The 21,824-nt window shown below is 32.1% G+C and overlaps 1 protein-coding gene across 1 annotated transcript; it reads left to right on the forward strand.

Annotated features, from left to right (window-relative positions):
• Window positions 1-1,104: 1,104 nt before the first annotated feature.
• Window positions 1,105-11,003, forward strand: LOC108193260 (uncharacterized). Its single transcript, XM_017359846.2, has 8 exons — window positions 1,105-1,487; window positions 2,829-2,924; window positions 3,079-3,162; window positions 3,489-3,649; window positions 4,539-4,656; window positions 5,616-5,748; window positions 8,943-9,121; window positions 10,476-11,003. Exons 1-8 carry the CDS (start codon window positions 1,245-1,247, stop codon window positions 10,713-10,715), a joined length of 1,254 nt encoding a protein of 417 aa, XP_017215335.1. The 5' UTR covers window positions 1,105-1,244; the 3' UTR covers window positions 10,716-11,003.
• Window positions 11,004-21,824: the final 10,821 nt, after the last annotated feature.

A 21,824-nucleotide genomic window follows, 5' to 3' on the forward strand; every position in this document is an offset into this window, starting at 1 on the left:
AAAAAATCTATGAGTATGTTCAACGGGATTTTAATGAATTATCATTTTATGATTTTTAATGAATTATATATCCGATTTTAATTTTACGCGGATTCTATATATAACGTTGCATAATTGATATAATTTTTTTAGAATTTAAACACAATACTTCAAAATCTTATGAATTTTGGTTGCATTTCAAAAAATTTAAGACTGCATTTGGGGATGTATGTTTCATTTCAAATTTTGAATTTTAAAATGACATGCAATTTTTTTTGAGTGAGTTTTGTTCCCAATTTATTTGGGTTTTGTTTATTATCTCTATGTGAGAGTTTGATGTGTTTTGGTGTGATTCAATATCCACGATTTTAGATCTGCCGGGTTTGATTAAGTGATTAAGATTTATATACACAATTACGGTCGATTATCGAAACTGGTTTTGACGAAGACACTACATGTACATATATCAATTTTAACAATTCGCTTGAATGTGTCTTCGTAAAGACTATATCGATATGATTTGTTTTATATTTGTTCGACTCGATCATTCTTGTAGATGTCATTTGACTTTTTATAATTGAATTAATTCTTTTTAAAAAAAGAGAAATGACATGATTTCACGTGTCATTTCAAATTGAAATTCAACTTTCTTTGTGTATCCAAACATGTCATTGGATCAAATTAATGATTTCAAATAAAAAATTTATGTGCCCAAACAAATCATGAAAAATATTTGAATAAGTTTACAAAATACATCATTTGTTGAAATCCAAAAAAATCCATCAACATTTGAATATCATCAGAATTTAATGAATTTTAAATAAGTCTAGTTAAATATTATCAGATTTTTAAAAATAACTTAAAATTCTGATTTAATTTCAACAGATTTTGTGATATAATTTGAAAACCTAATTAAAAATCGATACATATTATGTAATCGTATTAAAACATCTAAATTTCATAAATACTTTTCAAAAAAATCACAATTAAATATACCATAAATTAATCATTTCGCGAGTCTTGCTACCAGACATGACAGGAAAAAAAAATCTAAAGATTAATTAATAGTTTTATGAATATGATATTCGGGTATCGAACAGAGCCCATCGTTGTGTAATTGGGCTTGAAACAGCCCACGTCATCCTCCGCTTTACTTGCACCTCACTCTGATTTTCAATTCCTCATGTACACACAGTGTGCAGAGACCAAGACCTCTTTGGGCAACTGATAAGCCATATCATCATCATATTCATATAATCAAATCAATGGCTACTTGTGGGAGCTCCTTTGTAATTTCTGCTTCTTCACCCAAAAACACTCACACTACTCGCATTTCAAGTCTGCGCATCCTCACACGCCCATTGTATACTTCACAAAACAAGCTACGTCCGTACAATTTTAGAAAGAATAGTGTCCAGGTGAGTGCCAAATATGCTAGAAATGAGGCGTTGCAGTACAGAAAAGTCGGCGATTCTGACCTCGAAATCAGTGAAATCACACTCGGCACTGTAAGTACTTGACTCCGAATCTCCGTACGACTATTGATTAATCGCATAATAATAGTATATTCGTTTTCGGAACTTAAATTGTGGATAACAATGCGAGGTTCTAACTGATTGATTCTACGGTGTGCGTAAATAATGCATTACTGTATGATTTGTGATTCTCCGAGTTGTCGAATCTTGTTGTTTTTTATAATTTTGATGCTCAGGTAGTTAGCTCATTGTGTAAATTCGATGAGGAACTAGTCTGCAATTATTATTGAAAAGCTAGTGTCCGGTTTTTATTTAGTTGTGGTTGATGTTGAAAGATAAGTGAAGCATTTATGGCTATATGTTTCGGTCCTAGTGGCTTTAGCATTTTGGTTAGTAGTCTGCTAGCTGTTAATATGGATGCAACATTCAGATTGAGGCCTATGTGCAGTGGTTTGATCTTAAGCACTGATATCAAATCGATTGTTGATTTCATTGTTCATATGTTGAAGTACCTAAGTGTACATCGTCTAATTTCTGTGTTGATCTTTGTGGTGTGTAATTAGACATATGTGGCCATGAATTAATAATGTTATGCCCTGATGCATAACTGACTAGGGCATGAGTTGTCAGAACACGGCTATTTGTTTATTTGGTACCAGAATGGTGCATTGAGATCCACTTTTCTACCTATGCAGATTGAAGAACAAGTACAAAATGTAGTGACTTAGGTATTAGAGTATATTATGCTAAATCATTTATCATTTCAAATGTTAGATATGTCTGGGAGGGGGGTGGGAGAGGGGGGGGGGGGGGGGGGGGGGGGGGGGGGGGCTGGCTTGCTGGCTTGAAAAGGAGGGGGGTAATCTGCATAAAAAATATATTTGTTCAGTGGCTAATGCTCATGAAAGGGATGGGAATCTAGTAATATCACTTCGCCAACCCACAAAAGAGCTAATTATATTTGATTTGAAGATAGAATCCCAACCCTACTTTATCGATTAATCTCTTTGGATTATTGTTTTTTTTTTTTACCAAAACAATATTGTAATAAACTCAGTATTATGTAGGTATGTAATAATTATGTTGTCTAAATCAGTGGATAGCCCTTTAGAATATTTTGGATAAGCCACTGATTGTGTCCTGTCATGGGTGGTCGGGAGGCTATTGATTATACAGTGTTTTAAAATTCTAAAAGTTAAATTGTTTCTTTAATCATAATGCGTTTTCAATCCATGATCAGCCAGTAAATGCACCTAGTCATCTACAGTCATTTGTAGCTAATGCTCAGTTAAATTCACGAGAGAACATGGTAAATTGCTGATTTACATTTAAGTTACAGTGATTTGATCACTTTTTATTTGTTTGATGTTCCAGATGACATTTGGGGAGCAGAACACCGAGAAAGAGGCTCATGAAATGCTTTCTTACTCATTTGAGCAAGGAATCAATGCTTTGGATACTGCTGAGGCTGTGAGTTCTTATTTCTTACCAATAATTAGTTTCAATATAGTTGCTGCTGCTGTCGCTGCTTCTTCTGATTTCATATCTTTTTTCCTTTATTAGTTACATGCCTTACTCAAACAATTCCGCTATCTAATATTATTGCTTCTCTTCATTCGAAAAGTATCCAATCCCAATGAAGAAGGAGACGCAAGGACGGACAGATCTTTATATTGGTAACTGGCTGAAGTCTCAACCTCGTGACAAGGTCTGTTATGCTATGTTGTGTAATGTTTCTGCTTTTTTCTCCTGCTTTTGGCATCTTGCACATAGTAATCATGTTAAATATGAAGTGTCCTTGGATTTATTAATTTTCTTGAACTCCTGGATACAGATCATGGTGATATAAATAATTCTGATAACTGCGTTGATAGCCCATGCATTTACTATCTGTTGTTAAAGTATATTTAATGTGTACTGTAGTACAGTCAAGATTCATGCCTGTTTTTATAGTGGTGTTCTTGGATATATTATTTTTCTTGGAATACTGCATAGAGATATAATGCAGCTTGATGCTTTATGAATCTTGATTAGGTTATTTTGGCCACTAAAGTGTGTGGATATTCAGAGCGATCAAGTTACTTACGCGACAATGCCAAGGTTTTGAGGGTCGATGCTGAAAATATTAAAGAAAGCGTGGAGAAAAGTCTTAAACGTCTCAAAACTGATTACATTGATTTGTTGCAAATACATTGGTAAGTATCACTTGTAATAGTTGGTTCATGATACTTGAGTTATATATGTTAGTCGACCCACACATAATTTGTAGCTTCTGATATCATACTAGGACTCTATATTTTATGATTCGGACAATGGCAGACAAGTAAGTTTTTTGAAACTGAAGATTGTAGCTAGCAAGTGATTCTAATTTACCGGTTTGACATTGTGGAAGAAAGAAGCGATAGATAGAGAGGATGCGGCGTGATGAGTGTTTTTATGGCACAACACGTACGTATAACACACACACACACACACACGGAAAAAAACAAAAACAAAAATACACTTAATTGTGTCTGTAGATATCTTGGTTGAACAATTCCCCTAAATTTTGCAGTATCTTGCCTTGGGGTTCCTCTATCCCTAATTCATATGTTACATTTAAATCATCTCCAACCATAACACTAAAATAGTTTAAAATTACACTATTATAATGCAGAAGTTAAACTGTTCATAAAATTACCCCCAACCATTCACACTATATAATATAGTACACTAAAAAGAATCTTTTGTCTATAAGAAGACATATCTATCTAACCTTCATAAAATTAATTGTTTTGTTTGGATATAATAGGATATGGAAGGAATAAAATATGTCTTGTTCACAGATATGAGGGCATAGTAGGAATTTTGGAAGAGCCATATATGGTGTAAAAGTTACACCAAATTTGGTGCAAAGTTTACACCAACATAGTGTTGCATTGGAGTGGATTTTACACTAAAATAGTGCAAAACTTACACTATTTTGGTGTTTTAGTGTTGCATTGGAGATGCTCTTAGTTTCTGGAGAAATTATTTTGTGTATCACTGTTGTTTCTACTTCTGAGGGTTTTGGTCCCAAGGTGATTGCTTATTGATTTATTGTAGGCCAGACCGCTATGTGGCTCTGTTTGGTGAATTCTTTTATGACCCTTTGAAATGGAGGCCAAGTATTCCATTTGTTGAGCAGCTCTTGGCATTTAAAGAGCTGATTGATGAAGGGAAGGTAAACAATGCTTAAAATATCTGGTTATTGATTTCTGCCATAATATTTTTTGCAATTTCATTGTATAGCAACTACAGTGTATTCTCAATGAAGATTAAAGATTTGAGAAATTATTAATATTGATTCATATTATCATCTTTAAATAAATTCATTAATTTAATCAAATTACTGTAGATAACAATTATTCACCAAATATTAGGTATTGCAGATAATGAGATAACTCTCATGATTTTTCTTAGGTGTTTTAGTTTTAAGTATAAGAGCTTATATTATTCAAATAGGTTGTCGCTCTTTATAAGGAGATTTCCATTGTTACTTTTCAGTGAAGCCGTTACTAGAATTTATTCAATTATGTCTATCACTTTCTGTCCTTTCATGCGATTATACTGCTTTGTATCAATTTCTTAAATAAAAACATAGTAACACACATCGAATTAGATGGTAATCTGAATCGCGGTTTTTGCCCCTGGCGCTGAAACTTTCTGATGACTTTGACCTGATGTATTATGATCAATGCAAAATCTACTTGCACAAATTATTTGTAGAGCTTTCAATTGGAAAGGTGCGCTCTGTGTTCATTTTAAAGAAATGTGTATGGGAGGCGTACTTGGTGCCGTGAGCGTACTGTATAACGAAAGATGTTTGTTTGATATTTTTCAACACTAATAAAACTTCCATATGGACACAATAATCATGACATCAACTCTATAAGATTATATAGAACACATCACCCTTTTCTTTTGTCTGAATCACTTCAGTTGTTTATGTTTTCTAGTCAACTCAATAGTCAATACTTAAAATGAGATAAATAAAATAAAGCAACCCTATGTATGCTATTAAATTAGAAGAAACAGTTAAGATCATGGTAAGAAATATGTACTCTGTTAAATGAATTCTGACTAGTGGTTCTCTGTGTAATATCTACTGTGTTGACATAGCAAGTGCAACATGTTATGTAGGTGCGGTACATAGGTGTATCAAATGAAACTTCTTATGGAGTGATGGAGTTTGTACATGCTGCAAAAGTAGGACTACCAAAGATTGTCAGTATCCAAAATAGCTACAGCCTGCTAGTGAGATGTAAATTTGAAGGTATATAAATTTTTATTTAAATTTTGCATAAAGCTGGAAGTTTAGAGCAAGTCAATCAGACTCTTAGGGGCCGTTTGGTTGATTTCGGGGAAACAGAATGGAATGCAGAAAGGGAAACGTGGAGAAAGGAAAGGAATGATCCCGAATTGTTTTACATTTTTGGTTTTGATGCAGAAACGGAATGAAAAATTATATGAGAAATTTTTAATCTGATTTTTATGATATTATATAATATTAAAAGAGTCAAATATATTATGTTTATAACAATATAATTTATTTATATTTTTAAAAATTAATATATTTTTATCTAATAATTTTAATAATTTTTTAATAATAAAATATAAGAAATTATATTATATTTCTAACTTACAACAATTAAATTAACTTACATAATATTTCCACTTTTTTATTGATTTCATACATAAATTATAAATGAAAAGTAAAAACATAAGGAAAGGGAAAGCAAATACCTAGTGGGAGGTGAGGAATGGGTAAGGAGTAATGTTGGGTAAACCCAAAACTAAAAAGGGCGAAAGGGAATGACATTCTTAATGAAACAAACACTTGTAAAGGGAATCACATTAGTTGTTTCCCTTTCTCTTTCTCAATCACCCCAAACCAAACGACCCCTTAGTCCATTCTCAATCATCTTTGATTTTTTTTTTTTTATATATAAAAGTACTTTCTGCTACTAAAATACCATAAAATCTCATCAGAGACTGAGAGTGCTTTTAATAGTAAAGTTAAAAAGCTTAGGAGGAGAGAGATTTAAAGAATCACTAAAAGACTTTTGTAGCACCATTTTACACTCCTCAAATTAATACTTGGGAGCCAGTTGTTATGTGGAATGTATTTTAGAATTTGTCAAAGTGGAATTCTTCTGAGCTAAACACGTAGTACTCCCTCCGTCCCTTTTTAGTTGTCACATTTCTATTTTTGTTGGTCAAATTGACTAATTTTTGGCCAAACATTATACGTCACTCTTTCATTATTTTAAAAAATTGAAAATTACATCTTAAAGTAGATTAAAAGTTATTTCCGGTGAAATATTTTTTTTTTATTTTTTCACTTGATAAAATATTAATAAATTTCAGTCAAATTTTGGTCAATTTGACCGGCACAAACCCAAAGGTGACAACTGACAACTAAAAAGGGATGGAGGGAGTAATAAATTACTTTATCAGTTTATTCAAAACTCCTCAAACTTGCTTGTTGAACAAGGATTCTCACTTCTTGGCGTTGTCATATTTTAAAAAATTTCATATACCAGTACTAAATTATAGGTAAACTGTAGAATCCATGCTCTGGGCGGAGGGGGTTGGTAAGTGGGGCTTCCACCTCTGGCCTTTCTCTCACACTGGCAGTGCCGGCATGACATAGCTTGTACCGACAAATATATAAGAGAGGGTAGTGATATATGCACACGGGGAATTTATTTATGCACATTCTTACTTTATTTTGGAGTAAATTACCCTCTCCCATTTCCTTTATACATTAAAATTTTAAGTAATTTTAGTTATATGTTAATTTTATAATTGTACATTAGTATTCCCTTTTCATTTCAATGCAATTGTCCGGTTGGGTCCTAACATCAACAGAAAGTGCAAATAAAGAAATCAATCCTCTAAATACTATAGAAGAAGAACTAATAATATATTTAATCTAGATGACAATAAAGTGGCTGGATAATTTTTTTTCTTATGAATAATAACTAAAGATGTACGATGTCTCGATATATAATTAGGTAAAATATTAAGGTCTACTATGACTTGTAAATTTAATAAAATTAGATTAAAATGAAGCTAAACAAAATGATTTTAGAAATTAAACTAAATTTAATATTATAAGTTTGGGTATTAATAATTCAATTATCGACTCGATTTAGATGAATACGTGAATATCTTGTATCCACTATCCGGTCTAACCAACTGAAACGAAATGAAAAAGGTATACTAACATACGATTATAAATAATAAAATTGACTTATAACTGAAATTGATTATAAAGTTAGGTTCACAAGGGAATTTTTTTTTTGGGGGGGGGGGGGGGGGGGGGGGGGGTTATGATACGAACTGCTATATACTAATTAAATGGATGTAAGGAGTAGAAGACAATCGGACCTAAATGAGATTATTGACACTCTTGCCACACAACCTTAGGTGGTATTTGAGAGACTGCCCACTCCTTCCTCCCCTTCAACATACCAATGCCTTTCCTATTTATAACCCCCAACATCAAATCATAATCCCTAAATCAAAGCTGAAATAATAATATTCCGCCAACTCCCTTTCAAATCCTAGATGATGCACAACATGCTCTGTCGAACATGGACGTGATAAAGTTATTTCAGAAGATCACCAGGACGGAGTCCTTGTTTTTCTTTTTTGAGAAATGTGTGTGCTAGGAATAAAAGCCAACCAGTGAAGTTCACGTGCACTCGAAGGAAGAAGTAAAACAAACAGGGCAGTCAAAGGAAATACAGGGAAAATTATGTTTCAAATAAAGAGTTGTTGAGTCGTTTTATTAGTAAGGGTAATTTGCGTGTTGCACCTGGCAAAAAGAGAATATAGTAGAGTAACATTATTGGAATGTTTTGGTGTGTATCAAGCTAAATGAGAGACCTCAACCTCTCGAACGTTGAGGGTAGCCACTCTTAGGATTTAATACTCTATCAGTGCATTTATCTGTTCATTTATCTTTCAGTTCTATAGGACAGAGATATTGTAGTGTTACGAGAATCTATTTACCAAATATTATAAGTGAGATCTAGTAGTTTGACTTTGACCCATAATCTGTTCATATTAATTATTTATTCTGCTTCTCTAGGAATGAACATTTTGTGGACATCATAAGTTATTGATTCAATCCCTGCTAGCAGGTTATTTCATATAAATGCACATGAAGAACTCATTATAAACTCAATATAAATTACCTTGGAACCTAGAGGACCTAAAACTGATGGAGTAATTTGTAAAAATTTGGTATCTTTAGTTATATGCATAATGATTTTGTATATAATATCAAAATAATTGTTTCAATTTAAATATCAGTACTGGACGAGAACGAATAAATTCCATGTTCCAGAAAACTTGGATACAGTATATGTAGGAGTTCCTGGACCCTCCTAAAAGACAATGTACTACAGCATTTATATGACTACAAAAAGATTTATGATTCTTAATTATTGTTTGCAGCTGACCTTGTTGAGGTATGCCACCCTAACAATTGTAATGTTGGCTTACTCTGTTATTCCCCACTGGCTGGTGGAGCATTGTCTGGAAAGTATCTAGATTTGAATTCTGAAGCTTCAAAGAAAGGAAGGATGAACCTCTTTCCTGGTTACATGGAAAGATATAACAAATCCGCAGCCAAGGTATGATTTTGTGCAACTTTTATGATTGGAGGTCAAATTCATCGAATTGGGGTTCTATATTCATGTTACACTTTTAACCGTTTGAGATGTGAAATACAATCTTACGGAGTGGATTTTTTGGAATAAGGTTCTCATGGTGTTTCTTTTCTTTTCTTTTTTGAAATATGCGCTACAGAAATATAAGATTATGTCACATAGAGTTGATTATCTAATTTCCTATTATAGTTGTTGGACTTGACATGATTATGTTAAGAGCCAGTTGTATTTCGTTCTCAAAACTATAGGCCACGTTTCATATATATGGCTGAAGTTTCATATTTACATGTGTGGTCGTATTATCGTTTTAAATGGTGATGCAGTGGCTGTCGGTGTGTGTCTGAACTGAACCGATAGAAGTAAGGTTTTTTTAAGAATTAAAATACATCAACAGCTACAATTATTTGGAAGACCTAACTCTATTAGTTGGAAGAATAGGGTTCTGCAGATTTCGAAGAATAACTTAGAAATGAAGGCATGTCTTTGTGTAATGCGCTATACCTCTCAATCAGGAAAGTTATCCAATTGACCCTCATTGATATAATGTTATTACAATTGTACTAAACATTTTCCGTCAGCTCCGTTGGTGGAGAGGCATTGACAGCCACCATATTGTCGCTGTAAATGGAACTATGGAAGTCTGGTCACTGATATGCAAAAGTGGAAGTTTCTGCCATTTGTTTGGAACTTGGTTTAAAGTTTAGCCACCAAAATGCAACGGACTCTGTTGTTAATTGTTTCTTGATCTTCTTTATTGTCAATATTTTAACAAAGACATCACATTTTTAGTAGTACATTCAGTCTAAAAAAGTGTACACCAGAAAGAACAATAATCTCTTGTATCAATTAACATATACCTTTCAATAGCATGTATATGTAGGAGTAGCGTATTCTTTTCTTCTTCCTGTAGTTGCATAGTTAGAAAATTGTCATTTGTAGTATTTTATAATTTTACAGATCGTTTTAAGGAACCACATATATAGGTTACACCTCACCTTACAGCGTAATGCGTGATATAAATATAAGCAACTCACACTGTACTAAAAACTTAAGCTGACAGGTAGATATAAAAAATTCTTAATGCTTAATTATTATACATATTAATAGCCCACTTGGCCAATTAAGCTTTCTGTTTCTTTATCTGGATGCAACAAATTTCAAAATTCAATTTTGTTGTGTAAATTCATCATTAACATGATGTAAGATTGATTCTTATAGTGCATCATTCATATAAATTATTTATAATCTTTTATACAAGGTCAAATGAACTTGTACAGCAAATTGTCTGGAATGATAAGTTGCATATTTTAATTTTCAGGAAGCTACAATGAAATATATTGAAATGGCAAAGAAACACGGGCTTACTCCAGTTCAGTTAGCGCTTGGATTTGCACGTGACCGTCCATTTATGACGAGTTCAATCATAGGTGCAACCTCTCTCGACCAACTGAAGGAAGACATTGATGCTTTTTTGACGGTGGAACGGCCTCTGCCTGCCGAAGTGATGGCAGATATTGAGGATATCTTCAAGAGATACAAGGATCCAGCGATCCTGTAGAGAGGACCGGTTCCGGTTCACATGACTCAACTTGTAATTATATGATATATCACTTTTGGTAGCTAAACTTGTAGTTACATGATATTTAATCATCTCACCCATGCAGAAACTAAAGAAGATTTTCATTTTTTTTGTTTAACACTCCAACTTGCCTTTCGGTGGCCAACAGGCCAACTTGTATTTCGGTGGTGTATCCAGAATTTTGAATTACTGTGATCAGATACTTATGTAATGGTCAAGATGTTCAACATATTTTATATACACGTTAAAATTTTAGAATAAAATAAACTATATGCACAATTTTAAATTATGATGGAGTGAATTGCACCATATACCAATACATTGCTTCCACCCTGTTATCCTATTTCTAAGAATTTCTGAAGTACCAAGGTAGAGTCCTTTAACTTTTTGAGATATGCTCGACCTAGAATTTGTTCATATAGATCAGTTATATTCTGCTTCTCAAGGATGTTTTGCATACATCATAAGTTATTGATTCAGTCTCTGCTTGAAGGTTATTTGGTATGAATGTACATGAAGACCCGATCATAAGTTGTTTTGATAATGATTGCTTGCAGCTGACCTCGTTGAAATGTCCCACCCTAACGATTGTAATGTTGGCTTGCTCTGTTATTCCCCACTGGCTGCTGGTGCATTGTCTGACAAGTGTTTAGATTTGAATTCTGAAGCTTCAAAGAGAGGGAGGATGATCTTTCCTGGTTACATGGACAAATGTATCAAATCCTTGGCTGAGGTATGATTTTGTGCAAGTGTCATTGGTTGGAGGTCAATTCATTGAACTCCTGGGGATGTATGTTCAAGTCAAACTAGTAGAAGTTTGAGATGTCAAATGCAATTACAGAGCTAGCTTGTCAGAATATGGATTTCATGGTCCGATTATATTTGAGCTATGTGCAGGTGAAATTTCGCCTATTTGATTCACAATTATAGTTGTCGGACCTGACATAAGTATGCTAAGAACCAGTTGCATTTCTGTGTTCACAGACTATGCACCGAGTTTCATAAAAATGTCCAAAGTTACAGCATACGTTGCATTTCTGTGTTCAGACTATGCACCAAGTTTCATGAAAATGGCCGAAGTTACAGCATACGAGTGGTCCTAATATCTTTTTGAGTGGTTATCAGTGTGTGTCCGTTAAATTTACTAACAGAACTGAAGTGACGGAAGTAAGGGTTTGTTTGAGAATTGAAAAACACCAACAGCTCTCAGATTATTTATTCAAAACTGGTCCAACTTGCTCTCGGATGTGTTTGTTTCTTCAGCTGGATGCCAAAAATATTTATAATTTAATTTTGTCTGTGTAAGTTCAACATTAACATGATGCAAGATTAATCTTTATAGTGCATCATTCATATGAATCATCTATCATATTTGCACGAGGTGAGTTGAACTTGTACAGTTGCTTGGCATGATAAGTTGCAAATATGAATGGAAGCTACAGTGAAATATGTAGAAAGAAACATGGGTTTTCTTTTCTCATGTTCAGCGAGCACTTGGGATTTGCACGCGACCAATTAGGAAACCACTTGGAGTAAGGTTTTGTCAGTTTTATATGATTTTTTTTTTTTTTGACGGACTTTTATATGATTTTTTTAGTTATCAAACATCATGACATATTGACATGCAGTACGCATATGAATATCGTTTCCGTTTCGTATACGGTATACCTCATTTTTGGCATCTAACTTGTAGTTACATGATATCTTATTATCTTACACATGCGCAAACTGAAAAAGATTTCAGTAGCCCAATAGACTTATCTTTCCATGGTATTTCGAATTACTGTTATATCAAAAGAAAATTTAATTTTCTATCCTATTAAAATTTTGTTCATACATTTTTTTCTATTTTGTATTGCCATTGTCCTTAAGATGGTGGGGGTGGGGCGGAGGATTTTAGTTTCGATTACACGAATTAAGTAAGTATCCATTACGTAATGATGCGTTAGTCTCCTCCATTTTCAAAACTTGTCAAGACATCAGACAAAGTGACAATCACCCAAATGAGGTGATTCAGGCATCATTCGTATTAAATCAATTGAAATTTACAAATTATTACTAATATGTTAAAATTAGTATATTATTATGAACTCACAAGATATTGTACCTTCGCATAAAATCAATTAAAGTTTATAAATTATTACTCATCGTTGAAATCAGTAAATATTAATCTCATGAGATTATATTGTAATCAAACTTTTTATTAAATTTATAATCTCTCGTAGATATTACAATATCATAAAATAAACTAAAATTATAATTTAAATATAACAAGATTAGGGTTGTTTTGATTAGCTTAAAAGAAGTGACTTCTTGCTTAAATCAAAGAAGCGGAGTAGAAGTGAAAAGTAAATAAGTTATCAATTGTTTGGAAAAAAAGTAAAAGCTCTAAGAGAAAAGACAGTATTCTTAACTTCTTAAAATGCTTTTACTTGTTTACAAAAATAGATCAAGAAAAGCAGAATTCACAAACAACTTCTACTAACCAAACAGGGCGCTAAAACTATTTATAAGATAATAATTTGATATTATAATCACTTAAAACAAAGATGTAAGAGCATCTCCAACCATGAACATCCTTTAAATAAAATCCTAGTTGTCATACCAAAAATAATAATTATAGATAATAGCTTCAAAAATTTGCGCTCCAACCATCCCCACATGTTATCTATAATTATAGCCAACCTCCTATGGATGACTATATTTGTCGATCCGCTACAGGTCTGTAAGAAAATCTGTAGGAATATTACACATCACTTATTACTCCCTCTGTTTTTTTTATACGACGCTTTGACTTTTGACACACACTTTTAAGTGCTTTGACCGGGTAGTTAAAAATATTATTTTTTAAAATTTCTTTTTTTGAATAATAATATATAATCAAAATTTTTATTCATAAAAAGAAAATTTTAAAAATAATATTTTTAACTACCCGGTCAAAGCACTTAAAAATGTGTGCCAAAAGTCAAAGCGTCATATAAAAAAAACAGAGGGAGCACTATTTAAAATGATATATTCTATGTATAAAATCCAAATTATTAATAACACACTATTTTTAAATTATAACTAACCAATATAGTCAATACAATCGAAGTAAAATGTCTTACAGTTTGAGCAAATTTTACATAATGTCTTACAGGTCCAATTTAACCAACCATTATAGCCAACGCAGTTGGAGATGCTCTAAGAATATATTTTCAATATCAAAAAGATATCAATCATCAATATGATTTTCTTTCCCATCAAATCAAATCCAAGATTCCGATATTAAGATTTCTTTTTTGTGATCTAATATCATCAGCTTAATAGAAGTGACTTCTTACTTAAATCAAATAAGTGGAGTACAAGTGAGAAGTAAATAAATTATTAATTGTTTGAAAAAAAAAGTAGAAGCTCTGGGAGAAAAGCCAGTATTCTCAGCTTCTTAAAATGCTTTTACAAAATAGATAAAAAAAAAAAAGCAAAAATCACAAACAACTTCTACTAACCAAACAGCCATTATAACTATTCATAAGATAATAATTTGATATTATAATCACTTGAAACAAAGATGTAAGAATATATTTTCAATATCAAAAAGATATCAATCATCAATATGATTTTCTTTCCCATCAAATCAAATCCAAGATTCCGATATTAAGATTTCTTTTTTCTGATCTAAAATCGTCAGTTTATTATCTTAAAATCTTTAAAATACATCCTAAAATTCTCAAACAAATCAATCAAACGTACAATTGGAAAAAGTTACTATATCCATGCTCATAAAAGAATCCACCTCATAAATAAGCACTCTAACAGACAACAATTCATATGAACCCCTGATTTTCTTCATAAAATTGTTGATCCATTTCTATATCAACCAGCCATGAGATTATCACTTGCCCCCTTGATCCTTCTCTGGTTCCTCGCATTCACCTCAGCTTCCACAAAAATATCTGACAGCAAGGTGAAAATCTACGTGATGAATGGTCTGCCACCAAACTCTGATCCCCTCATAGTCCATTGCGAATCGATGGGAGGCGATTTTTCGCTGTCAGAAGGAAGATCATTCTCGTGGCGGTTCAGTCCAGGCTACTTTGCAACAACATTTTATTGCGAATTCTGGTGGAACTCGAAGATTCAGAATGTGAAGGTTTTCAGTTACCTGGAGCCTCATCAATGCCAGAGATTGAAACCGAACTACTCTAATATATGTTACTGGCAAGCAAGGGAAGATGGCATTTATTTTAATAAATGGAATGATACATTTTCTGCTGCTTCATGGCAGAACAAGTTTCCCTGGTGAATGAGTGCTCAGGGACTAGTCAAATTCTATTTATTCTACCGATTTTTATAAAATCTGAGATGATGGCCATGTTGGCCTTTATTGTTCGACTGAATTAAGGACGGGAAAATAAATTTCATATTTACTGCATTTTTTAGTATTTAATATGTGTTTAATGTTTATTTTTTTGAATATTTTTGTCAACGTACATTAGAATTTAGATCATACTCTATCAAATATAGTTCTTCCGTGTGACTCCAGAGATATACGAACTATTCCTGAGACTTGCCAGATATGCCAGAAAACTCAAAATATTTTTTGCATGGCCGAGAGCGACGATGGTTAAGGGAGATTGAGGGGACGTTTTACATTTACTATTCTGGAAGAAGAAGATTTTTATAATTTAGATAAAAAGAGTATATGATATTCACTGACGGATCAAGATTAACGAGAAAGATCGTAAGAGCATCTCTAATGGGGTTGGTTATAATCGTTGGCTAAAACTAAATCTTTAAGACATTATGTAAAATTTGCTCAATCTGGGAAGACATTGTGCTTTCAATGGTATTGATTATATTGATTGTCTATAATTTAAAAATAGTATATTATATATTAATATTTAGATTGTTATAAATAGAATATATCAGTTTAATATGGTAATAAATAATTTGTAATCAGCGGGAAGGAGAAAAATAAACTGCGGGAGATGACGTGAAATTCACTACAAATCTGTAGTGGTTCGACAAATATAGTCATCCATAAGGGGATGATTATAATTATAGATAAGAGCTTGCTATAGTTGGAGTGCTGTTTTTTGTGGGCATTGACTATAATTTTTAATTTTGATAACACAACTAGATTTTTAGCTAAGGGCTTCTCGTGGTTGGAGATGCTCTAATGTAAAAAGATTTTGTAATTTTATACCAAACGAAAGATATTTGTTCACCATTTATCAGAATTCAATTTCTTATTGGTACATGAGATGATATGATTATTGTTTCGACAATATACTGATCACTTTTTTATATATTGTATCTTAAAAGCATTTTTTTATTTTTGTTTGACACAAAGAAAAGCAATTTTATTAATCAAAACATAATACAGTTGGGACAAACCCCCCAACTGACCATACAACTAGGTTGGAAAACAAATATCATACTAAAATAATTAGTTGATTTGTTTCCTGATCGTTTGACACACAAAATTTAAAACTCTTAGAAATAAAAATAAAATCAAAGATCTTCTAAGCGATCCAAATTGCGCCAACATCATAGAAAACAACATCACAATTGATCTTTTCGTTAGTTATATTGATAGGAGATAGAAAATAATGACTATCTAGAATTTATTAAACATAAGATAATAATAAGCTTGTACTCGATTGCATTTCTTATATTTTAAAAACAATAAGTTATTATTATTTAGATTGATATAAATTGAATATATTATCTGAATTTGATAATAAATTTTGTTGAATCTTTTTTTATGTCTTGAGAAGTTAGACAAATATAGCAATTATAAAAAGTTGGTTATGTTCGAATTGATTTTTTTATACAATCACTATAATTTTACTTATAAATATACTAATTATTATTTATTAAGGATTGAGTTCCGTTGAAAATGTTAGTGTACATAACACACTAGCACTCGTTAGTCTCTTTCACCGTCATCTTTATATCTATCTATCTACCGTAGGTTACTAAAATCACAACATTAAAATTCTCTTCTTATATTAAAATGGTGATAGGTTATTTGTGTTTCTACGGTGCAAAGTATATTTTATAAATTATTTTATTGTTATTTAGTATTATTATAAAAAATATATTATTTTAACATTATATATATATATATAGGCAAGTGCTCAAATGAGAACCCCAACTAGTGTGAGATATGAGATCTAATCTCAGCCACACATTTTTATCCCCAAATTAAATCACAACCCCACATTTGAACCTTTATTTTTTAATCCATCTCTTTCATTCACCTCCCACCCACCCACCACCTCCCAGTCGCCCTCGCCCGCCATCTGCTCATCCATCTCTCCCTCTCCAGCCGCTGCCACCAGCGCTCTGATCTGCCTCTTTCTTTGCTGTTGCCGCCGGTGTCACGGTGGAGTGTCCACCGCCGGCGACACTACAACCACTTCCACTCCCGGACACCACCTTCGATCGCAATCATCCCCCCACCCCAGCCGCCATCATCTTCACCTGTCAGGCCCGTCTTCTTTCGGCCTCGACTTGCTGCTGTTGATTTTGTGCACTCACATCTGAAACAATCGTCAATGATGATTAATGCTAGTCACCGGAACTCTAATCTGCTGCTGATGTTTGTATGTGATGGAGGTTTTGGTCTCCGGAAGGTGGGCAGAAATAATGGTTGGATGTGGTGAATTTCATTTTTTATGGTGTTTTTGATTTTCCGATGGTAATTTTGCTTTGTAGTTGGTGGTTTTTCAGGTTTGGGGGTTGTAATGGTGGTTTGTAGATGGTGGTGGTGTAGTGATTTTAATTTTTAGACGTTGTTTTGGTTTCCTGGCGCTGATTTATTGTTTTCTGTTGGTGATTTTTTATTTTATGACGTTGATTTTTCATTTTTTGACGGTGATTTTCAGATTTGGGGGTGGTGGTGGTGGTTTGTAAATGGTGGTGGTGTGGTGATTTTAATTTTCTGGTGTTGATTTTTGGTTTTCTGGCGGTGATTTTTAGTTTTCTGGTGGTGATCTTTCGTTTTCCGATGGTGATTTTATGTTTGCCGGTGGTGATTTTCTGGTGGTCGTCGGAGGTGGTGGTGGTCGCCGGAGGAGGTGGTGGTGGTCAGCGGTGGTTGAAGGTGATAAGTAGTTGAATTAAAAGAAGGTGAAATATTAAAATATTAAATGATTGGTGAGAGATGAATATAATGTATTTAAATGAGTGGCTGAGATTAGATCTCATATCTCACCATAAGATTGGTTCTCCCTGGAGCATGACTCTCTCTCTATATATATATATATATATATATATATATATATATATAGGGTATAGTTCAATGAGTAACTCTTTTATCCGAGTAACTTAGTAACTTTGAATCTGAGCCATAGAATATATCTGCATGTGCATCCTGGAAGCCAATAACTGCAAATGTAGTGCTTTGGACGCCTGTAACTGCACATGTAATGCTGAGACACCTAGCACATGTATAAAATTTAGACACATAATTTTTTATCTTGCTTTTGTATTTCATATTATTAATATTTTTTTTAATATCATATTTTTTATCGTACATATTTTTAGTTTTTGGGTGTGAATTATGCTACCTATATTAAAAATACATCAAAATTCTAAAAATGTTTACACAAAAAATACCTAGCATGCTAAAAATAAAAAAATAAAAATATTATATGTAGATAAAATACATAAAATGTGAGAAAAAAATACAGTATTAGAAAATACAGGACATTGTATTTGTTTTTTTTATATTTTCTTATTCTTCAATTTTTTTTACAAAAGTGGTACACGTTTATTTCTATTTTCATTTTTGAAAAATTTATGTTCTGTATTTTAAATAATTTTAACTACGTGATTTTAAAAAATATGTTCTGTATTTAAGAAAACTTTGAACATACAGGACACATATTATATTTTGTTTACAGAACATAATTTATTAAATAAATAGTTGAATTTATTGATCCTAATTTATTCAAAATATAATAATATACAGAACGCAATTGTGAACAAAGCATATTTTTTTCTATAAATTTACAGAACATAAAAATATTAATCAACATTGAAAATTTATTTTTGTTAGAGTATAGTTATGTACATAAAACATACAGTACAGAACACAAGTTCTGTAGCATATTACAGAACACAATTAACTCCCGTAGCATATTACAGAACACAAATAATTCTCAGCACTATGCAGTTACGAACACAAGTAACTCTCAGCATTATGCAACCGCTATCAGGCACATGTTCTAGAAGAAGAGTTCCCAGGTTACTCATTTAACAAGTTCCTCACTGAGAAGCCCCCATATATGTATGTATGTATGTATGTATGTGTATATATATATATATATATATATATATATATATATATATATATATGGTGGTCAATATTAAGGAATGATTTTAGCCTGAGAGAATGGATTTTAAATAAATACTAAAATTTTAAAGAATTCCATGTCACCTAAATTTTTAGTTTAAAATTTAAAGATCCTCCACGGCATAAAATAATATTTATAATAATAACATATCAATTAGTTTTTTATATTTCTAACATTATTAGTTTAAAATATCGAAATTTGTTAGTTTATAATTTAAAATAATAAGATATTAGATATTCTATATTAATTCGATCATAACATATATAAAATGTTATTTAAAATTTAAAACTAAAATGATGAAATAGCATATTTCAGAAAAACTGAATCTTCTTTATTTTTTTTCCCGATTTCATTGCTACAAGTATCATAATTTAACCACTTTCAAAGATCTTCCTAAAAATATCGGGATTTCATTATAGGAAATTCTTAATGATACATTTGTGATTTTGACTTTTCTAGATGGTATACAGATAACAAATGTTAATTAAATTTAACCTCATCTCTCCTCTCTCAACACTCACCTCTCCAGCCCTACAAACTCTCGAAGAACCCAAATTAATCAAACCCATCCTCCCGCTTCTTTTTTTGGTATTTTTTTACATTGATTTTTTAACTTTTACGCCTTTACATCAAACAAATCGCTTTGGTATGATTCGATTATGTATGAAGCTCCGGTTCTGTGGAGGGTTGCCGATCATGCATTACGATAATGGAACGGGAAGAGGAGTGCTGATGATTCTTTCCCAACAAATATGATACACATGTATTCTAATCGTCGCGTTAGAGTTCATCTACGGATCTACAAGATTTCGACATTCAAAAGCAAAGGTGTACTTTTTCCGATTCTCAATTTACATGTTTATGTGACTATTTGTTTTCTTAGTATATTCAATACTTTATGTTTTTGAAAGTTTTGATGTGATATTCAGATTTTCTCTTTAAGTTTGTATTTGTGCGCGATTATCAATTGTTGTACGTGTTGTTTTATGTCATAATTTTGTCTTTTTTGATTTATCTGGTAGATGAGAATGTCGGTGAAGTGTAGTCAAACTTATGATGTATATTAAGTGGTTAATATGTTTGTTTTCTTATCAATTTTTTGAGTCACAAGTTTTATTTGCAATTGTGTTTTATGATTTTCTAAGTTAGAATTTGTTCATCCTTTTTGTTATTGACTTGATGAGATATGGTGATGGTTGGTCATGATAAGATGGTAGTATCAATCAGCGTAATTTTGAAAATATTTTCATTAATTTTATTGCATGATTAAAGGCTTTGCTTTGTAAAATTAATAAGGTTTTTGGCCTCTTTTATTAAATTAAATTGGCTTTAATAGTAGTTATTGCAGTTTAAATTTTAGTTTTTAAATGGTAAGTTGACTCACTTGATTGGTGTTAATCTTTGAATTTTATTTTTTCTTGAATAATTGCTTGTATATATATGCTCTAAATGCTTTAATTCTCATTGATTGGAGTTTAATGCATTATGTTAACTGGTGTATATTGACTTGCAGTCTTGATTTGGCTTTTATTTGTACCATTTATGGGTGGCCATGATTGATGGCGTATATTCTTGGCCTAATAAACGGCAATTCAGTGCCATTTTGTTGGCTTGTTTATTACATTTTATTTAATTTGTTACTTAAAATTTTAGATATTTTTTGAAGATTGCAATTTTATATATTAATACTTTTATCATTAATTATTCTTAGTAATTATTTATCTTGTGATATATCTAGCCAAAGGGTCCCCCTTTGGTTAGATATATATTTTTTTCTATTTTTTATATTATCTTTTTTTTGTCGAATGATTTTTATATTTATCATTTCATTCACTTTTACCATCTTTTAATTTGATAAACTATATTGATTTTATTTATTAAATTTATTATATTTTCTTGTTATTAATGAATTGTATTTGTTTCAGGTAGCGTGGTCTTACAAGTTGGGACATTTCTTTTCGGACATTAAGGTCTTATTGTCTAAACTTCCGGAGACATTTTCATGTCTTTCGGTTAGATGATAAGCTTTTTTGAATGAAAGAAACTCCTCGGAGTATTGGCGTTTTATCGATACGAGCAAGTGTATTTTCTGTCAAAAAAAAATGTTAATTAATTTTAAAATACACGCTGAGCAAGATTAGTGTTTACTAAGTTTTGGGGAAATTAACATCGATTTACTGGTGAGAGTTATATATTCACATGTATATGTATATGAATGGTTGGGTAGTGATTTTAAAGAGGTGACGTCTAGTGGAGGTGAACGTATATTCACATGTATATGTATATGAATGGTTGGGTAGTGATTTTAAAAGAGCTGACGTCTAGTGGAAGTGAACGTACGACTGTCGTCGAAGTTATCGGTTGAAGATAGAATTTAGAAAAACACGAGGTCGTACGGATGAATTTTGAAATTGTATTTGGGTGGTAATTGGACAATAGGTTGGGTTGTCACCGTAGTTTGGGTTGATGGTGATGAAGTCGGGGATGGAAAGTTTAAAAAAAGACAGGAAGACTTGACATCAAATGTGTCCTCCAGCCGCCGACGAGATGGAGTTTCGATGGAGATAATCGGAGTGTGGCTACAGCTATAGGTCTAACGATTTGGCCGAGATTTTGCTAGTATAGTGAGAGGGGGTGCATGGACGGATAAATTGGGGGCTGTAAGTAGTGGTGATGATTCTTGTTTAGATTCTTTTTGTTTTTAGATTTTATTTTAAGATTAATTTAGGATTACATGACG

Source organism: Daucus carota, chromosome 7 (assembly GCF_001625215.2).
Source record: "Daucus carota subsp. sativus chromosome 7, DH1 v3.0, whole genome shotgun sequence".
In the NCBI taxonomy this organism is placed as follows: domain Eukaryota; kingdom Viridiplantae; phylum Streptophyta; class Magnoliopsida; order Apiales; family Apiaceae; genus Daucus; species Daucus carota.